General features: G+C 39.1%; 1 protein-coding gene across 2 annotated transcripts in view; it reads left to right on the top strand.

Annotated features, from left to right (window-relative positions):
• Positions 1-2,233: 2,233 nt before the first annotated feature.
• The window catches only part of PPP4R2 (protein phosphatase 4 regulatory subunit 2), a 53,662-nt gene continuing 37,225 nt past the window's right edge, over positions 2,234-18,670 (top strand). The window contains exons 1-2 of one of the 2 annotated variants that reach the window (XM_029916080.1): positions 2,234-2,487; positions 3,467-3,548. In XM_029916080.1, coding sequence (XP_029771940.1) covers positions 2,454-2,487; positions 3,467-3,548 — 116 coding nt within the window. In that variant the 5' untranslated portion in view covers positions 2,234-2,453. Of the gene's footprint in view, positions 2,488-2,995; positions 3,196-3,466; positions 3,549-18,670 lie in introns of those variants that run through there. The other variant, XM_029916079.1, reaches the window with a different exon arrangement.

The following is an 18,670-nucleotide window of genomic DNA, read 5'->3' as shown; positions in this document are numbered from 1 at the left end:
AGCCCTTGCACTCTCAAATTAGGGCAGACTGAAATTCGTATGACTCTTCCAAAACCATCTAGTGCTTTCTTGTTTCAAAGCCTGTGCCCCTATGGTTTTCCTGTTTGCAAGCTTCTCCTCTCCACTTCACTTGGCTACCTGGTTCCTATAAATCAGGTCTTAGCTTCCACACCGTTCCTCTTGGGATACTTTTTCCTGATTCCCTTAGGCTGTCTCTGTTTTGTGCAGTTTGCCTTCCATTATAGACTTTCTCTAGCATTTGAAAGGCAAGGCATCGCCATGTGAGGAGAACAGGTGATGAAAAGGGGCAAAGCAAGATGGCGTATGTTCTCTAATAGAAGGTTCCAAGAGAACCCGTTGTGATAATGCGATTTTCTTGATCTGTGCTGGACAATACAGAAACCACTAGCCACATATGGCTGTTGATCTCTTGAAATGTGGCTAGTGTGACTGAGGAAAAGAATTTTATTGAAAAACTCAAGAACTGAATTTAAAATTTTTTTTAATTTAATTAATTAAAATTTAATATTTTTAATGTTTTTATTTATTTTTGAGAGAGAGAGAGAAAGAGACAGCATAAGTAAGGGAGGGTCAGAGAGGGAGGGAGACACAGAAACCAAAGACAGGCTCCAGGGTCTGAGCTAGCTGTCAGCACAGAGCCTGACTCGGGGCTCGAACCCACGAATAGCAAGATTATGCCCTGAGCCGAAGGTGGATGCTTAACCAACTGAGCCACCCAGGCTCCCCTAATTAATTAAAATTTAAATACCCACACATGGCCAGCAGTAACTGTATAGTCCCATACAGGTCTTATAAGACAGAGATCCATCTGAATAGAGCACAGGGTGGCAGGGAGAAGAGGAAGCTAAGGTTTGCTATGTTGAGAACAGGCCCCTTTGGACTGGAAGGGACCATGATACACTTAATCATGGTAAGTGCATAGTACCTGTGTACTTAATGATGCCACCTTAATACATTCCCCTACAAGGCTATTTAGCTGAATGCTCTGAACAATGAAAGGGCCTAAAGACATCAGAGACGGGTTCTCTGATGGCAAAATGAAAAGTATTTGTGGTTTTGGGGAGCTTTTGCCTACATCTGCCATTTAGGGTTAGGGTCAGAGCTATTACCTTTAAGACGATCAGCAGTTGTAATGACTGTATTCAAATTTATGCCTTCTAGGACAAGTCAAAAACCGATTTCTTCCCTCCCTCTCTTCCCCTTCCTTTCATGGCTTTGTGCTAGGCTTTCCGAAGATAAGGTGGAACAATTCAGGATCTTTCCTTGAAAAGCTCACAGACACAGACAAGAGAAGGTAGTAGAAATGAACACACTGGCTGGGAGCCAGATGTTTTGGGTCCTGATACCGTTTTGCCTGACTAGCTTTCTACACCTCAACTTTCCCATTAGTAAAATGTCAGGGTTGGAGAGGGCTTCTGAGGTCCCGCCCTCTCTAACTTCCTGGGTACTTATGTAACGTCATCCCAACCATGACGATAAAAACAGCAGTCAAGTTAAGTGAGTGCTTACAAGTTCTAGGCACTGTGCTACATGTTTCAATGTTCACCATTTCACTCAAGTCTCGGGGGGGCGGTTTTACAAACCCCATTTTATAGGTGAAGAAACTGAGGCTCTGTGAGTTTAAATCACTAGCCCAAAGTCACACAGGAAGTAGTTGAGTTGCGCTTTGAATCCAGATGGTTACAATCCCGAGATTTTCATCTCTTTTTTGTATGCATTGCTTCTTTTTAAGGTGGGTCAAGGACTGGCCTTTGGGTTCAGGCAGGGCGGTATTTTTGTTACGATATTAGTAACACGGAGTGGTAGTTTTTTTCTTTTTTTTTTTTAATGCGTACTCTGACCGCTGCGGGTACACACCCAGTTCTCCCAGCAATTACACAAGGTGGTCGGTACTAGTGCCATCCTCGCACGGACGGCGGAAGTACGGCTCAGAGAGGCTCGGTAAATTGCTCAACATCACACAGCTAGCAAATCGTAAGGACTCAAATCGTGGGAGTCGGCCAGGAGCACCCTGCCGCGACCACTCCCCCGGGAGCAGGCACGCCGGCGGCCACCCCCTGGGGAGAGGCGGGGCGGCGGGCGCCTGCCGGGTCTACCGGACTGCACTGGTGGCACGCCTCCGCCGCGCACGCGCTCTCGGACTCCGGGTCGGGGCGCGCGGCGGGCGCGAGGACGGTGGTAGGGAGCGTGCGCGCGGTGACGTGCCGGGCGCCATGTTGGAGGGCTGGTGGTAGCGGCTCGGGGAGGTGCTCGCTCTCTCGGTCTCGCTCTCTCGCTCGCTTCCCCCGGCTCCCTTCGGTGCCCCCCCCGGTCGCCTGCGTGCCGGAGTGTGTGCGAGGGAGGGGGAGGGCGTCGGGGGGGTGGGGGGAGGCGTTCCGGTCCCCGGGAGACCCGCGGAGGGAGGCGGAGGCTGCGAGGGACTCCGGGAAGCCATGGACGTCGAGAGGCTGCAGGAGGCGCTGAAAGGTGGGGGTAGCTGCCCCTCTCCCTTCCTCTTTACCCTCCGCAGCTCCCTCTAGTCTCTTTCTGGGCTGGGGGCTCCGAGGGGCCGGGCCGGGGGAGGGGGGTTGCGCTTCCCCGGCTCCCATCCCCCTCCCACTTCCCCAGGGGCGGGGAGCCCTGTGGGCAGCTCCCTCCCGCCCCGCTCTGGGCTTTGTGTCGGCCGCCGGCGTCTGGGCTGGGGGAGGGGAGCTGGGGACGCTCGGGTAGGGGCCCCAGCCTGTCGCCCACCCCTCTGGGGCGAGGTCGTGTGCCCGCAGCCCCGTTCCGAGCAGGCTCGCTTCTCTGTCAGGCCCCTGTACGCCAGGCGTCGGGGTAAGAGAAAAAGTAGTAGGTTTGGGGTAGCGCCGGGGGAGGGGGCGGGGGGAGAGGGAGGCAGTGCAACTTTAAAGTGTCTCAGGAAGTCTTTTTCAGAGCGTCTGAAGTCATTCCTCCGCGCGCCCTAATTCTAAGGTGGTCTCCCTCCACGCAACAGGCTTGGGAACCGTGGTTCTCAAACTTAGAATAGCGTGTGATTTCAGCCATTTTCGGAATTCTGAATTGACCTCCAAAATCCTTTGGGAACGGCTACGTTAGGGCGCTGCAGTTTCTTAAGACGCGGGTTTATGAACTTAACCCAGATAAACAGTTTGTGGACGTTGGGGCCTAGGATTTGTACTTCAACTGTTTTCCCAGGTAAATCTGATTTTGGTGTTCCTTCGGACTGCACTTTGAGAAACACCCCTTTAGGGAGATTCTTGTTACCAGTGAAGCGACACCTGTTGGAAGTAGGACTTTGAGAGTCAGAGGTGGATATTTGATTGAGAGGCTGATTTTTTTTTTTTTAAATAATTGTTTCTTAATCTTTTTGGAAGGACTGGGAGGAAAGTTTGTTTTCGTAGTGCATTGGAAATGATTGATAGACTCTGGGAAACACTGGTAACTTTTCTTTTCTTCCCTTGTCTAGATTTTGAGAAGAGGGGAAAAAAGGAAGTTTGTCCTGTCCTGGATCAGTTTCTTTGTCATGTAGCCAAGACTGGAGAAACCATGTGAGTTGAAAACACGAATTAGTTGTTAATGGTCCCTAGTTGTTATGGTCCCGTGCATCATTCAGGATTGCTTAGGAAAGGGAAAAAACTGTATTTCAGAAGACATGAATTACACATCTGTTTAAGCTGTACAAGCTGCAGTTATTTGAAGCATTTAATAAATGCATATACTTTAGTTCCTTTATACATATTCTGTAATGAGTTTTAAAGATTTGTTAAAATTTTCTTTATATCTATGCTTCTGTACGTTTAGAATTTATTAGTCTGAAGAGCTAGAGAAAAGAATGCCTATCCCGTCTGTTATGACCCTTTTGGCTATAACAAACAGGCTTATTTCCAAAATTTTGTGGCTTTGATTCTGTCTCAAAAAAAAAAAAATTTTTTTTTTTTGCTGGTGGTATTTTCCAGTATTGTCCTGTATCTAACGTTTTGTTGTCATATTTATATATATGAGTGTTTGAAATATCATTTCTATCCTTTTGAGTAAGTAGGGTGATTATCTGACAAATTCCAGATGCTACGGTTTTGACTGTCCTGTAAACTTTCTAGGATAGCTAACTTACTACATATGCTCAGCATTTTATTAGGCTTGTTTCCAAATGTTGTGAATCTGAAACTTACACTCTGAAGTTCATTTTCAAAAGGATCATTCCATTTCATTGTAATGTGTAGTTGGTGGTGGAGGAGTTTTCACAACATCAAGTTAATTTGTAGAAAGTAGTGTAGATTAGTGACTGACTTGTACTCTTTTTCTTTAGATAGGGTGTGGGGAGGAGGGAGAAAGATTTCTTTGGGTGCAGTGTTATAAATGAGCGTTCTTTTGGCTACCCTGTGTCCTATTTTTACAGTTTCTTTTGAGGCCTACTGTAACAGTGTAAGCTTTAGTAAATGATGCATATTTTCTTTGGCCTTATTAGCCAATGTTCATTGATTTGCTTGTGGCTGTAGTGTATGGAGCCTTTTAATAACTAGCCTAATTTTAGAAAGGAAAAAAGATACTCTGATTTAGTGGTCATGTAGACAAGCTAAACCTCTGTAGTGATTTATTAAAATTACCAGTCAGCTTAAGAATGTGACTGTGATGTATTCAGTCTTACATTATTATTTATTCCACTTTAAAAAATGGAACCCTTTTGGGGAAAAAAATTATTTTTGCCTCTGAATTAGTCTTTCTTAGAGCATCTTGATTTTTAAAAATTGACGGAACGTAACTCACTAGTATTTATATAGATAAATTTAAGAACAACTAAATGTCAGCTTTCAAAAATAAATTAATCCCTAAATCATATATACTCAGATTGCCACTGTTTCTTTTGAAATGTTAGTTGGTCCAAACTTAACCTCTTTACAATATCAAGAGGAAAAGCTTTTTACTTTCAGAGTTTTGATGCATAAGATTATATCAAACTATTTGGAGATAAATACTTAAAACCTCTTCTCCTTATGTCTTTACAAACTGTCTTCTCTTTTGATAAATTCCATTGGCTGTAAATGTGTAAATAGTTGAAAACTTCTGAAAGAAATGTCTTTAATATCCTGTTTAGATCACCACCTGGCTAGGAAAACTTAACCTGATTTTTGTGGTGAGTTATTTTGTCTTGATAAAAGGTCTTAAACAAGGACCACCACCTTACTCCTTCCCCCTGGCCCAGTTTTTTTTACATTTACTAATAGTGTTTTGTGTTAATATGATGGTGTTAGATTTTTAAAGTGTTTGGAAAATATTTTTAAATTTATTATTAAAGCAGCTGGTGTTTACAAAGCTTTAGCCTTTGTTTTTGTTACTTAACATGAACGTGTCTCAATTTATTTTATTTTTTAATGTTTATTTTTGAGAGAGAGACAGTGTGAGTGGGCTAGGGGCAGAGAGAGAGGGAGACATGGCATCTGAAACAGGTTCCAGGCTCTGAGCTGTCCTCACTGAGCAGGATCCTGGGCTTGAACTCACAAAAGGCAAGATTAAGACCTGAGCCGAAGTTTGATGCTTAACCTACTGAGCTACTCAGGTGCCCCTAACATGCTTTTATTTTGATTCTTAAATTTGCAAAGTTTCTGTCATCCATTTGTTGTTAAACTGAGCTTTGTATAACTTCTAAGATTTTAACAAGAAAAGGTAAAGAATAGCAGATCAGATCTTTGGTGTTTTAGGATGGATGGGCTGCTTAAGATAAAAATGCCATAGTTCTGTTTTTATCTTCATTGATACATTATAGCAAAAAATCATTAACAAAAAAAATTTGAACTTTGTTTATTGGTGAAGATTAGTGATACCGTAGGCTGCTTATTCATTAAAAAATTGATTTGACCCTTGTGTTTTTAGCTTTAGAGAGATTTTAGAATTCTAATTATAGGTTTTTACTGAGCAGGAGGTTGTAGGAAAATTAAAGAGCTCTGGAACAACTTTCCTTTATGGTCTATTAAATTACCTACAAACATCTAATATAGGAAATTGGAAAAGATGTCAAGACATGGTGTACTAAACCATTATGAATATAGAGATTTTCTAAAACAATCCCCAAATGTGTTGTTTTTGGCTACTTCAAAAAATTATTTTTATGTTGAAAAGGTTACTTGGTTCTGAAAATTGGATGTTACCCTGAACAATTTTCTGAAGGTAACAGTTGGTAACTTAATGCCACGTATATATTATGTGCTGAATAGCAGAAACATGTGGTGGGTTTCAATCATGAGTTTAAATATTTGATGAATTTCAATTGTAGATTTTTAAAAAATTTTTTTTAATGTTTTATTTATTTTGATACAGAGAGAGACAGAGCATGAGAGGGGGAGGGTCAGCGAGAGAAGGAGACACAGAACTGAAGCAGGCCCCAGGCTCTGAGCTAGCCGTCAGCACAGAGCCTGACGCAGGGCTCGAACCCACAAATGTGAGATCTGACTTGAGCCGAAGTCGGAGGCTTAACCGACTGAGCCACCCAGGCGCCCCTCAATTGTAGATTTAAACATATTTGATAAGCTTAGTTGCAGTTACTCTTTTTGGTGGTCATATTGTTCCATGTTTGTCCTATGTGAGCCTCTTTGATTCCAGAATCCTTTTGACTTACCCTTAGTAGTCCTTGGTAGTATCCATACTCCTGGTATTAGAATATGATCTAAGCTCATTCCTGCCCAGACTCAGAATCAGCCATTTCTCAAGAAGCCATGTCTTCTTTTAGTGGGAAATGGTCTTTAAAGACTACCACCTGGACACCAGAGCTGCTTATTATTACTGAGTTGGCCATTGTTTCAAGCCTCTTCAGTGGATAGAAACTAATGAAATACTTAATGATTCATACTGATGGTTCAAATTCAAAATCAGGACTACAGTGTTTTATTTCTTCCACAATTTTGGTTCCAAGGACACATGGAAAAGCCTAATAATAATATCACCAGTGTAATTATTAAGAATACTAAAAGTATTTCATCTCTTCCAGTTTGTAGCCCTCATTTAAGAAAAGTAGGTGTATCTACATTATCTGAGCATATAACTATTACAGAGGTCTCTCTTAACCATCATTTAATGTTTTATAGTAGCTCTGTTTCAGATGCTCACCACTAGTCTTGAGGTCAGTATCTTTAGTCAGTTTGGTTGTCTGAAGTTCATTCTCTGCTAGATTCTTTAGGCAGAACTCTTGGGAACTTTCCTAAATTCTTGTATACTGTTAAGAGTTTGTGCCTTTTGTTCTTGAAGGTCTACTGGATTGGTAATAAAACCATTGGTTTTCCTTCTTTGTCCTTGAGTAGCTTTAAATATGTTAATACCATTGTTTCCTGTAATTCAAAGTTACTATCAAAAATCTGATAATAATCTAATTTTCTTTACATTATAAGCCATCTACTCTTTTTGCCTAGATTTCCAAAGATATTTTTTTCTGGTAAGTGCAGTAATTTTTCTGGACTTTGTTTTAGTGTTGAGCATTTTGGGTCAGAATACTCAGGTATGTGGTGTGCTCCTTCAATCTGTATTTTCAGATTTTTTGTATCTTGTTTTAATTTCAGGAAATCACATTATATCCTTTGGTTTTATTTGTTTCTACCCCCCCCCTTCAGCGACTCCTTGTATGACTATGTGTCAAATCATCTTGCTTGGCTTCAGTATTTGTCATTTTTGTCTTGAATTCTTTTTCTTATGCCTCCTTTTTTTTTTAACAGCTTTATTGAGGTATAATTTACACATGGTAAACTTCATTTATTGAAAATATATAGTTTGCTAAATTCTGACATCTATATTCAAACATTGATCACACTCAAGATTGTGAACATATCTATTACTCCCAGAAGTTGCCTCATGCCCTATTGTAAACTTTCTTCCCTGGGTATGCTCCTCTTCTCTGCAGGCAAGTAATGATCTACTTTTCATCACTTTAGATTACTTTGTTCTAAATTCATCTTAATGGAATCATACAGTTTGTATTCTCTGGCTTCTCTTACTCAGCTGAGGTCCAGGTTTGGATATTAGCAACTCATTCCTCTTTATTTTGAGTAGTGTTCATTATATTGATATCCTACAGTTTTTTAATACATTCTTTTGTGATGGACATTTTGATTGTTTTCAGTTTTTTCTGTTACAAAAGCTGCTTTGAACATTTGTGTACAAATCCTTGTATGGACATATGCATTCTTTTCTCTTGGATAAATGGTGGATGTATATTTAACTTCTTGAGAAACTGCCAAACTGCTTTCCGGAGTGATTGCACCAGTTTGTATTCCAGCAGTATTTTGGGAGTTGAGTTCCAGTTCTCCACGTCCTTTCCAACATTTAGTATGGCCATTCTTTCTTGTGTTAGTCATTCTGATAGATGCATATTGCATAGTGGTTTTGATCTGTACTTCCCTAATGACTAATCATGTTGTATATCTTTTCATGTGTTTGCTCTATGTGTACCTTCTTTGGTAAATTGGTTCTTCGAATCTTGCCCATTTAAAAATTGAGTTGTTTGTTTTCTTACTGGTTTTTGAGAGTTCTTTTATGTTACAGATACAAGACCTTTATCTGACATGATTTGCAAATACTTGATAACAACTGCTTGGCTTTTCATTCTCTTGATAGTGTCTTTCAAAGTGAAATTTCTATTTTTTTTTTTGTTTTAAAGAATGAGCTTTATATTTTATTATTTTGAGAGAGAGTGTAGGGGAGGAGCAGAAACAGAGAGAAAGAGACTGACTGACTACTGCATGCTCCGGGCTCAGCATGGAGCCTGATGTGGGGCTTGATTCCACAAACATGAGATCATGACCTGAGCTGAAATCAAGAGTCAGATGCTTAACTGACTGAGCCACTCAGGTGCCCCTGAAATTTCTAATTTAATTCTATTTCGATTTTTAAAAATATCTTCCTTTGTAGAACTCTTACTACATTCTATTGTTCTTTTGTTCTCATGTACTTCCTAGTTTATTTCCTGAAGTAATTTTTAAAGTTTCTGATTGCTGAATTCTATTGCTTCATTTTCTGAGTTTCTCTGATTGTGACTTACATCATTTTTTGTATCTAGCTCATTTATAGATAGAATCCTACAGATTTGATCTGTTTGTTGACAAGTCTTTCTGACTTCTCATGGCCTATAGAGATGTTTGTTCTCCTTATTCTTTTTTTCTTATAATTAACTTCCACTGGATTTAAACTTGATATTTTTCTCTTGTACTTTTTTACAGGAAGTAAGTTTTCCTGACCTTTGAGAAGGAGGTAGGGTTCAGAGTAGCATTCCTAACTTTGCAGAGCTCTTCCTGTGTTTTAAAGTTCCAGCTTCTCTCTTCCAATTCCTGCTTTTGTTTGGGCTCTGTCTTTCCTTCATCTTTATTGTCCTCTTCTCATACTGGGGTATGGGTCATTTTTAAGAGCACATGGGAGCAAGACTGCTGCTCTCCTCAGCTCTCTCTCTCTTTTTTTTTTAATGTTTTATTTTTGAGAGAGAGACCCCGTGAGAAGGGCTGGGTCAGAGAGAGAGGGAGACACAGAATCTGAAGACAGGCTCCAGGCTCTGAGCTGGCTGTCAGCACAGAGCTCGAGGTGGGGCTCAAACCCAGGAACCATGAGATCATGACCTGAGCTGAAGTAGGACACTCAACCGACTGAGCCACCCAGGAGCCCCTCTCCTCAGCTCTCATTGTGAGTCCCTTCGGTTTTCTCATTAGTGTAGTGCGCAGAACCCATTTCAGTTTTAGCTGCTGTCCTCAGGTTGGCCTATCATGATTTCTAGTGAATGCTTGTTGACTGTTTTGTGGTTCTATTCCTAGGCCCTTATGGTGAACTCTGACTTCTCTCTGCTTTCTCTTAATTCAGAACCTGATGAGGTCGTGTGACTGTCACTTTTTCTCACCTGTTTTACTCTTTGGGGTTTTAGAAATGGACTACTTTGTCAGCTAGGTTTTTTTGGTTTTGTTTTCCTGCAGTTTTATTCTAAGTTCATTTTTCTAAGTTTATTGGCTTTTGGTTTTGCTGTCTAGTTAAGTCTGATACATAGAGTTTTGGAGACTTGGAAAACTATAGCACCACTGTTATCCTCTCATGTTTACACTTCTTTGAAAACTTCTTAGTTTCCCCATGTATAAAATGAATAATAGTGGTATTTCCTAGTATAAGTAATTAGTACAGGGAGAACTTAGCACACTGTTTGGGTGCTCAATAAACAGTCATCGTTGCTGTGTTGATAGTGCTTGTTTTGAGTCTGCTTTATTACCCCCCCCCCAATTTCAGGTTCTCTTTGTTAAGCGATTTGACATATGAGTAGGAAAATAAAAGTTAAGAAGTTACATAAAAGTTATCAACCACTAAAACCTGCATTTTTGAAAATATGAAAGAGGCTGTTAGAGCTTTCTTTTGTGAGTTTCTTGAGAGAGGGGATTTTGTTTTGTCAGCATAGTTTCTAAAATGTCATTCTCCTGTACTGCTTTCCAGATATTTGCCATATCCTTGTAACTGTCCTGTATAATTATTTAACTCTCTTCCTTAGGTTGGTTTGCCTTTTTTCAGATTTTTTTTTTTAAGTTTTATTAAGTGATCTCATGACCCCAAGATCAAGAGTCGCATGTTCTTCCAACTGAGCCAGCCAAGTGCCCCTTTTCAGACTTTATCCAAATAGAAAAAATACTACAGAAGTTATGCACTCATTTTACCCTTCTACATAAATATATCACAAACAAGATCTAAAACCACTGGTTTGTTGCATTAGTTTTATCTTTAAGTTATTTTAAAATCTGTAAATACTAAAATGCATACTTAATATGAGTTTTCCATGTGCCACCTTAAGTCCTCATGTACCAGTGTCATAGTATACAGGAAGTATACAGGTTTACAGGAAGCACAGTAGATTTTCAATATAGTTAAGTGGATGCTCTTTTTATTTCAAATGTTACAAGAACTGCGGTGATTAAGGAATGAACATGAAGAAAATTAGAGTTGTTTTCATTTGTTTCATCACATCATGCTCTAATCTGAATGTGTCCTGTACATTGCACAAAATCTATTGATTGATGCATTGGAAGATAGACATGTCAGCCTTGTTTTTTGAGTAAAGTTAACTTTAGATCTTCAGTCTCTTTGGTCTGCAGGTGAGCTCATATTTTCCATGTTTGTTTTAGATTTTTATTAATAGTTGGCTAGTCCCATAATTTCATGAGAATTAGCATGTGGTAATATTCTTGGAAGGAACATGGCTTGAGTTCTGAATTTAGCTTGGCGACTTCTCTGTGAATTTGGGCACATTATTTGCGAGCTTGTTTCCTCACTTGAAGAATGGGGCTTATATGCTATAGTTTCAGCTCTTGTGAGGACTCAAATAAATGAAAGTATGTAGCTATAAATATTAAAATTTGGGAGTAAAAGTTAGAATTGTCTGTATGTTAGGCATAAATTCAGTAAATTCGGCTTAAGAAACAAGTCTGAGGTGCTTTCTTGTGGAAAGAGCTCTGGTTTGAGTCCGGAGAACACCAACACCTGGGGTTGAATTCCCGCCTCTACTAGTTAGTCTGTGAGCAAGGCTGACTTCTCCGTGCCGTAATTTCCTCATATGTAAAATAGGAGTAATAAAATCTGTCTCAAGGGGTCTAGTGGGTGTTCAGTGAATTTATACATCTAAAGTGCTTAATACAGTGCCTGGCTCGCAGTGAAGTGCCCTCCCACCGCCACCCTTTAAATGGAAGCTGTTAAAACTATTTTACTTACCATTATTTAAATCACTTAAATTACTAAGAGCCACAGTTTGCTCCAATACAGACTGAGGGGCTTGTAGTAGATGATCTCCAAGGTTCCTCCCAGTTTGAAGAGCTTATAGAAGAAATCTGTTGTGGCAGTAGTTATCTGGGGGTGGTATTGGCGGCAGTAATGAGTAAGGGTAGAAATGGGGCACAGTGATAGTGATTGATGTTAAATAAGTCTGCTGATAGTGAAAGATGTTAACTGTTGGGAGTATGTTACACAGATGAAAGGTTTGGAGACCAAAAAAAAAAAAAATGGAGAATCGGTTGTGTATACTTAGACGAGTCATTGTGACCACTTAATTTATTAGAGCCACAAAGGTGTTCACAGAATGCAATTCTTAGTGTATCCTGTGTACACGTGTGATTTTTTTTTTTTTAATCTACGTCCAGAGATCCTCTCTGTGCCTGCTAATGAATGCATGAGTTCATAATGCTGATGGTCTGTTGCTGGAAGTCTGAAAAATTCCATGCTGCTTCAAAACATTAATAAGAAATTAAGGAATTTATGGTCCAGAATTTACTGTGTTTTCCCTCTGTTTAGTGGACTGTAGATCTTTTACCTTAATGATATAGGAGTTTGTTATTGGGATGAGTGTCTGTCTGCCTGCTTCTTCTGTATTTATCTGTTCTTTCTATACCAAAATCAAATTTCAGTATCAATAATAGCAAAAACAAACAAAAAACCAGCCCTTAAAGTATTCAGTGACTAAAATAGTATGACCGTTGAAGAGGAGAATGTTGGCTGTTATTTCATTCAGTAAGGTAAGTAAGTATGTAATTGACATACCCTTAACATGTGTAAGTTAGACTGTTTTTCAGTAACTTCAGAAGTTGAAGACTTGTAGTAATTATAATTTTGCACAGGTGTAAATTTGAAATATATAGGTAATGAGACTGATGTATATTTAAATTGAAAGTAGGAGCCTTTCTTTTTGATATAGGCATTTTGGATTTGTTTTTCTTAATCACAAATCTTAACCTTGCAAGGTAGGTGGTAATATTTCCATTTACTGGTGATGAAACTGAAAAAAATATGCTGAAGAAGGATTTGAAATTTGAGAGGTATAAGAGCCATTACAAGTGAATTTGTAATGTGTGCTATTGTGTATCTCCTAGGAAGAGGGTGAGATAGCTTTTTTTGTTAACTGATTAAATATTTCTATTCAGAATTGTTTGTGTTGTGAAGTAAATTTTATATTTTTGGAGGTTGTCTTATTTTGGTCTTATTTTAGGAATATTGTCCATGGTGACTACAGGGTGACTTTTGAAATTACGGCTGTTTTGTCTCAAAGTGGTTCTTTTAAAGGAAAAAAAAATTTTTTTTTTTTAACATTTATTCATTTTTGAGACACAGAAGTTTGGGAGGGGTAGAGAGAGAAGGAGACACAGAATACTAAGCGGGCTTCAGGCTCTAAGCTGTCTGCACAGGACCCGACACAGGGCTTGAACTCAGACTGCAAGATCATGACCTGAGCTGAAGTTCGATGCTTACCTGACGGGGTTCTCCAGGGACTCCATCAAAGTCGTTCTTTATCTGGAGACAGGTCCACCTTTTCTGGGGATTTTGAATAGTAGGATATTTCTGCAAGGAGTAATGTTAAATGGTGGGGGTATGTGGCCTAGTTTTCTTTTTTTCTTCAGTTAAGTATTGTTAGTGAAGTTCAGGGTTTTCCTGGTCCTGAGTTGTTGTAGGACAAGTAGTCTTTCTCTTCCTCGAACATACATATTGATAGCTCTCTTGTCGTGTTTATGTTGGAGAGTTCATGAGGATACCTGTCACTTTATCCAGTGTTCTTGTAAATACTATCCGTAGCATTTGATTTTGCTATCTTAATTGTTGCAGAATATGACAGAAATCAATGCCACAATCAGGATGTGGCCACTTTAAACAGTATTTTTAGACAATTTAGGTGAGTGAATAGGTGGTAAATTTTAAATACTTAAAACTTTCAGTCTTTAATATTTTAAGTATCTTAAAATGAAGACATCATACATTTTCTGTTTATGTTCCCATTTTGGTTAAGGAGAAATTTGGGAGAATAACTGCATAATGGATCACATGAATTAAATAATTATTGTCCCCATACTGTAAAAAAAAAAAAAACACAGAAACCATGTACACAGATTATGGAAATCAGTACTGCTTTAGATAAGCTTGTCTCATTAAAGAATTTTTTATTATTAAAGCACTAACAGTAAGAAAAATCTACCTTTAACCTTTTGTATATTAACAGAATTTTTCTATGTTTATGCAAATGTATGTGTTGATTCTTAAAAAAAAAAAAACCTAATATCAAACTCCTGCAGTTTACCTGTTACTTGCTGTATTAGCTATCTTTTTTTTTTTTTAGCAAAACACAAAAGTTTACCTCATTTTAGTTTATGGGTTGCACAGTAGTCCATTGTTTGGGGTGTACTGTAATTAATTTAACCTGTCCCTCTTTGATGGTTATTTAGGTTGTTTATAGTTAAGACAAGTCAAGCAGTGTTTAGGTGAGCATTTTTATGTTGGCACAGATGCCAAGAATGGGATCTATAGGTCGAAGTCTATATGTGTTATTATTTTGACAGGTATTGCCAGCTGGCCTTCCAAATGTTTTTTCAACCTTTGCTTATACTAACAGTGTATGAAAATTATCTCTCCACTGCAGACAGCACTGAGCATTATTGGCCTTTTAAATCTGAAAATCTGATAGATAAAAAATGGTATCTTATTTTAACTTGTTTTATTTTGTGTCTACCCTTCCATTTGTCTGTTACCATTTATAGTTTGTCTTTCTCATTTATGAAATTATGATTTGTTGTTCAGTTTTTTATTGGTAATAAAGTAGCCTGGTAAAGTTGCTTCTAAATAATTATACTTTTTTTTAATGTTATTTATTATTGAGACAGAAACACAGTGTGAGTAGGGGAGGGGCAGAGAGAGGGAGACACAATCCGAAGCAGGCTCCAGGCTCTGAGCTGTTGGCACAGAGCCCAATGCGGGACTCTAACCCACGAACCATGAAATCATGACCTGAGCCAAAGTTGGATGCTCTACCAACTGAACCACCCAAGCGCCCATAAATAATTATATTTTTTAAGTTTTTTATTTTCAGAAAGTATGTACACACGTGGGTGGGGGAGAGGCAGAGAGAGAGGAGAGAGTCCCAAGCAGGCTATCTGCTGTCAGCACTGTGTCCAACATGGGGTTAGAACTCAAGAACTGGAACTCTGAGATAAGGTCTGAGCTGAAATCAGGAGTCAGATGCTTAAGTGACTGAGCCACCCAAGTGCCCCTAAATAATTATATTTCTACTCTGTTAGGAGTTACTTTAAAAGTCTCACTCAGCAAGTTGTTTTAAAAAGGTGGTCATGACTGTATAGCAAAGAATAGCCTTTGTAATGATTGGTGGATTGAATTGTTATTTCTGGCATATATCTGTCTTTTTAGTTACATTCTGTAGACAAGTCCTATTTATCAGTAACAGTGACCTCAAATACAAAGTCTGAGCAGTGTCTTCAGTTTTTATGACTGTATTTGAAATTTTATCTTTGTAAAAAAAATTTTTTTCAATCTGGTTCTGGCCTGTTTCTTTGTAAATAGGCCAAAAACAAACCACTTAGTTCAAGGGGAAAGAAAAAAAAACTACATTCTCCTCTTAGGTTGACTGAATACTGAGAGCACTCTGAGATCTCAGAAATGTCATAGTCCTACTCAAGCAGAAAGAATGAAAATACTTCTCACAAAAATGGACATATCTTAAGATTGTTCCTACTGTCTTACATTTAGTTTTGAATAAATACATACTTTTTTCAAAATGTAAAATATTTAATCTTACCTGCGATGTTTATGTCAGCTTATAGGACTTTGCAATAATTAGAAGTAAAAGTAATTGGAAATGTTTGAGATTTTGAGTGTGGGCTTTTTTGGAATTTGTATTAATTCTATAATATATGTCTTAACTTTTCCTTTTCAGAAATACATAGCAGTAGTTCTTAACCAGGGATGACAATGACTGGAGACCTTTTTGGTTGTTTCTAGTGGGGGAGTGCTACTGGCATCAAATGGCTAGTGGCCAGGGTTGCTGCTGAAGAAGCTGTGGTGCACACGGTAACTCCCAACCACAAAGTATTATCCAAATGTCAATGGTGCCAAGATTGAAAGATTCTGCTTCATAGGAAAGAGCATACATCAAGGTTTAACATGTGTCTTAGGGGTGCCTGGGCGGTTCTGCTGAGCGTCCAACTTTGATTCAGGTCATGATCTGGTGGTCCATGGGTTTGAGCCCTATGTTGGGTTCTGTGCTGACAGCTCAGAGCCTGAAATCTGCTTCAGATCTGTGTCTCCTTGCTCTGCCCCTCCCCTCCTCATACTCCATCTCTCTCAGAACTAAACATAAAAAAAAATTTTTTTTACTATAAGATTTTTTTTACTATAAGATCATTTTACTATATATTTTTATTCTGTTTTACTATAAAAAATTTTAAAAAATTTTAATGTGTCTTATAGTAAAATAAAAACAGTGGTGGGTATGATCAAGCTCTTTAACCAAGGCTTCTAGCTTTACCTTTCAGAATTCTTTTTGAGAAACTTTAATTTTGAGAAATAAATACTAGAGAAAAATTTGTAATCTTATTGTGTTATTTTCTTTTTTGATGTTCAGTAGATTGAAATCTCAAAAGTTTTGTCTTCTTATTTTTTTTAATGTTTAGTTTTGAAAGAGAGAGACAGGGTGAGTTGGGGAGGGGCAGAGAGAGAGGGAGACACAGAATCCAAAGCAAGCTCCAGGCTTTGAGCTGTCAGCACTGAGCCTGATGTGGGGCTCCAACCCATGATTTGGGAGGTCATGACCTGAGCCGAAGTCAGATGCTTAACCTACTGAGCCACTCAGGTGCCCCTCAAAAGTTCTGTCTTTTATCTAACCAAATATTGCCTAGAAAATTCTGTTTCTCCTTTACTCTCAGCCTTAGAACACTTTTGACACTATGTATGTGGGCTTTCTTCTCCACAATGAGCAATTCTGTGACACTGCTGAGTGTCCTACAATTCAGTTCAGTTTCTGACATTATCTGCCTGGATTTAGTATCTGATCTCATAAATTAAGGACTTAATCTCAGTAGATTGTCTCTCTCACTTTTCAGATGCCAGTCAGTATTCAGCTTGTTACCTGTGCTTCTGACCAGCAGTTTAAATAGAGGTTTTCTTGACTTGCTCCTTGGGTTCCATTAATTTGCTAGAGTGGCTGCTCACAGAACTCAGGAAAACTGTATTTAACTAAACGACCAGTTTATTACACTGGATGTTGAAGGGTACGAGTGAACAGCCAGATGCAGAGATACACAGGGTGAAGTCTGGCAGGGTCCTGAGCATAGAAGCTTCTGTCCCCATGGAGTTTGGGGTGCATCACCCTCCCAGCATGTGGATGCATTCTTGTTCATGATTCTGGAAGTTCCTTGAATCCACAGTTTCTAGATTTTTATGGAGGCTCTATCATGTAAACATGATTGATTCTTCACTCTACTTCTAGCCCCTTTCCCCTCTCTGGAAAATGGCGGGAGAAGTGCTGAGAAGTCCAAACTTCGAATCCCAGCTGGTCTTTGTGGCGACCCATCCTGTGCACGTGCCCACGTTACCTCATTAGAACAAAAGCTGTTTTGAGTGCCTTGGGTGGCTCAGTTGGTTAATTGTTGGATTTTGACTCTGGTCATGATTGTGAGTTGGTTGGTGAGTTCGAGCCCCACAGTAGGCTCTATACCTACAGTTCAGAGTAGGGAGCCTACTTCAACACGCTGTGTCTTGCTCTCTCTCTGCCCCTTCCCTTGCTCAGGCTCTCTCTCTCTCTCTCAAGAATAAACAAACATTAAAAAATGGAAAAAAAATATTAAAAAAAACCAAAAGTGGTTTCTGTCATTCAGGAAATTCTGAAGATTTTAGGAGCTCTATATTGGGAACTGGGGCAAAAGGCTAAATAGTAGAACAAAAGATTGTCCTAATACTGTCTTTTTCAGGGGTTTTAAGGAGCTCTGTGTTAGGAATCAGGGGCAGAGACCTATATTTATATATTATTTCACAAATACATCTATTAGCTAGCTTCATGGGACCATACTTTAAAAAAATTTTTTTTTAATGTTTTATTTTTGATAGAGTATGAGAGGGGGAAGGGCAGAGAGAGGGAGAAACAGAATCAGAAGCAGGCTGTCAGCACAGAGCCTGATGCGGGGGCTCGAACTCATGAACCTGAGATCATGACCTGAGCCGAAGTCAGAAGCGTAACCGACTGAGCCACCCAGGTGCCCTCATGGGACCATTCTTATATACATGGGGAGAGAGAAGTTTAATTCCTCATTTCATTAAAAGAGTACTGGCTTTCTGTGTTAACATTAGCTACTCTGCATATACCTAACTATGATATCCCATTACTTCTCACTGGTAGCTATGTGTATTTCAGGTCCCAGGCCACCATACATCAGTGGGACATTCATTAGTGGTGGCACTGTTGACCACTCCTACCTTCAAAGGAGCTAGCTGCCCTAGCAGCTTGAGAGGGTAGGGTTTGGTACATTGAGTCAGAAAGGGTGAGTGAAAGGTAAATTAATTATTTCTGTCATCTTTCAGATTTAACTGCACAAAGTGAGGACTGTGTTCATTATACATGTATTTCATAAACAAGCTGACAAGATCATAGGAGAAGCTGGAAGTGCAAAGTGAAGAGACCTACCAAATTTGCATGTTTTAATGTAATTACTAATACTTTAAATATGGTACAAATGGTAAACTGGATGTAACACCAGATGAAGAGATGTAGACTAGGACTCTTCTAACTAGGATGTATGGTCATTCTACTTTGTTCCCTTTGAAGTCACCATTGTTAGCATTATTAGTACTTTCATTCTTTCAGTGAAGCAAATCCTGTCTTATTTAAATTCTTATTCTTTCTTGATTTGGG

Source organism: Suricata suricatta, chromosome 12, assembly GCF_006229205.1.
Source record: "Suricata suricatta isolate VVHF042 chromosome 12, meerkat_22Aug2017_6uvM2_HiC, whole genome shotgun sequence".
NCBI classification, from domain to species: domain Eukaryota; kingdom Metazoa; phylum Chordata; class Mammalia; order Carnivora; family Herpestidae; genus Suricata; species Suricata suricatta.
Note: the sequence above shows the minus strand (reverse complement) of the source record. Positions and strands in the feature narration are given on the sequence as shown.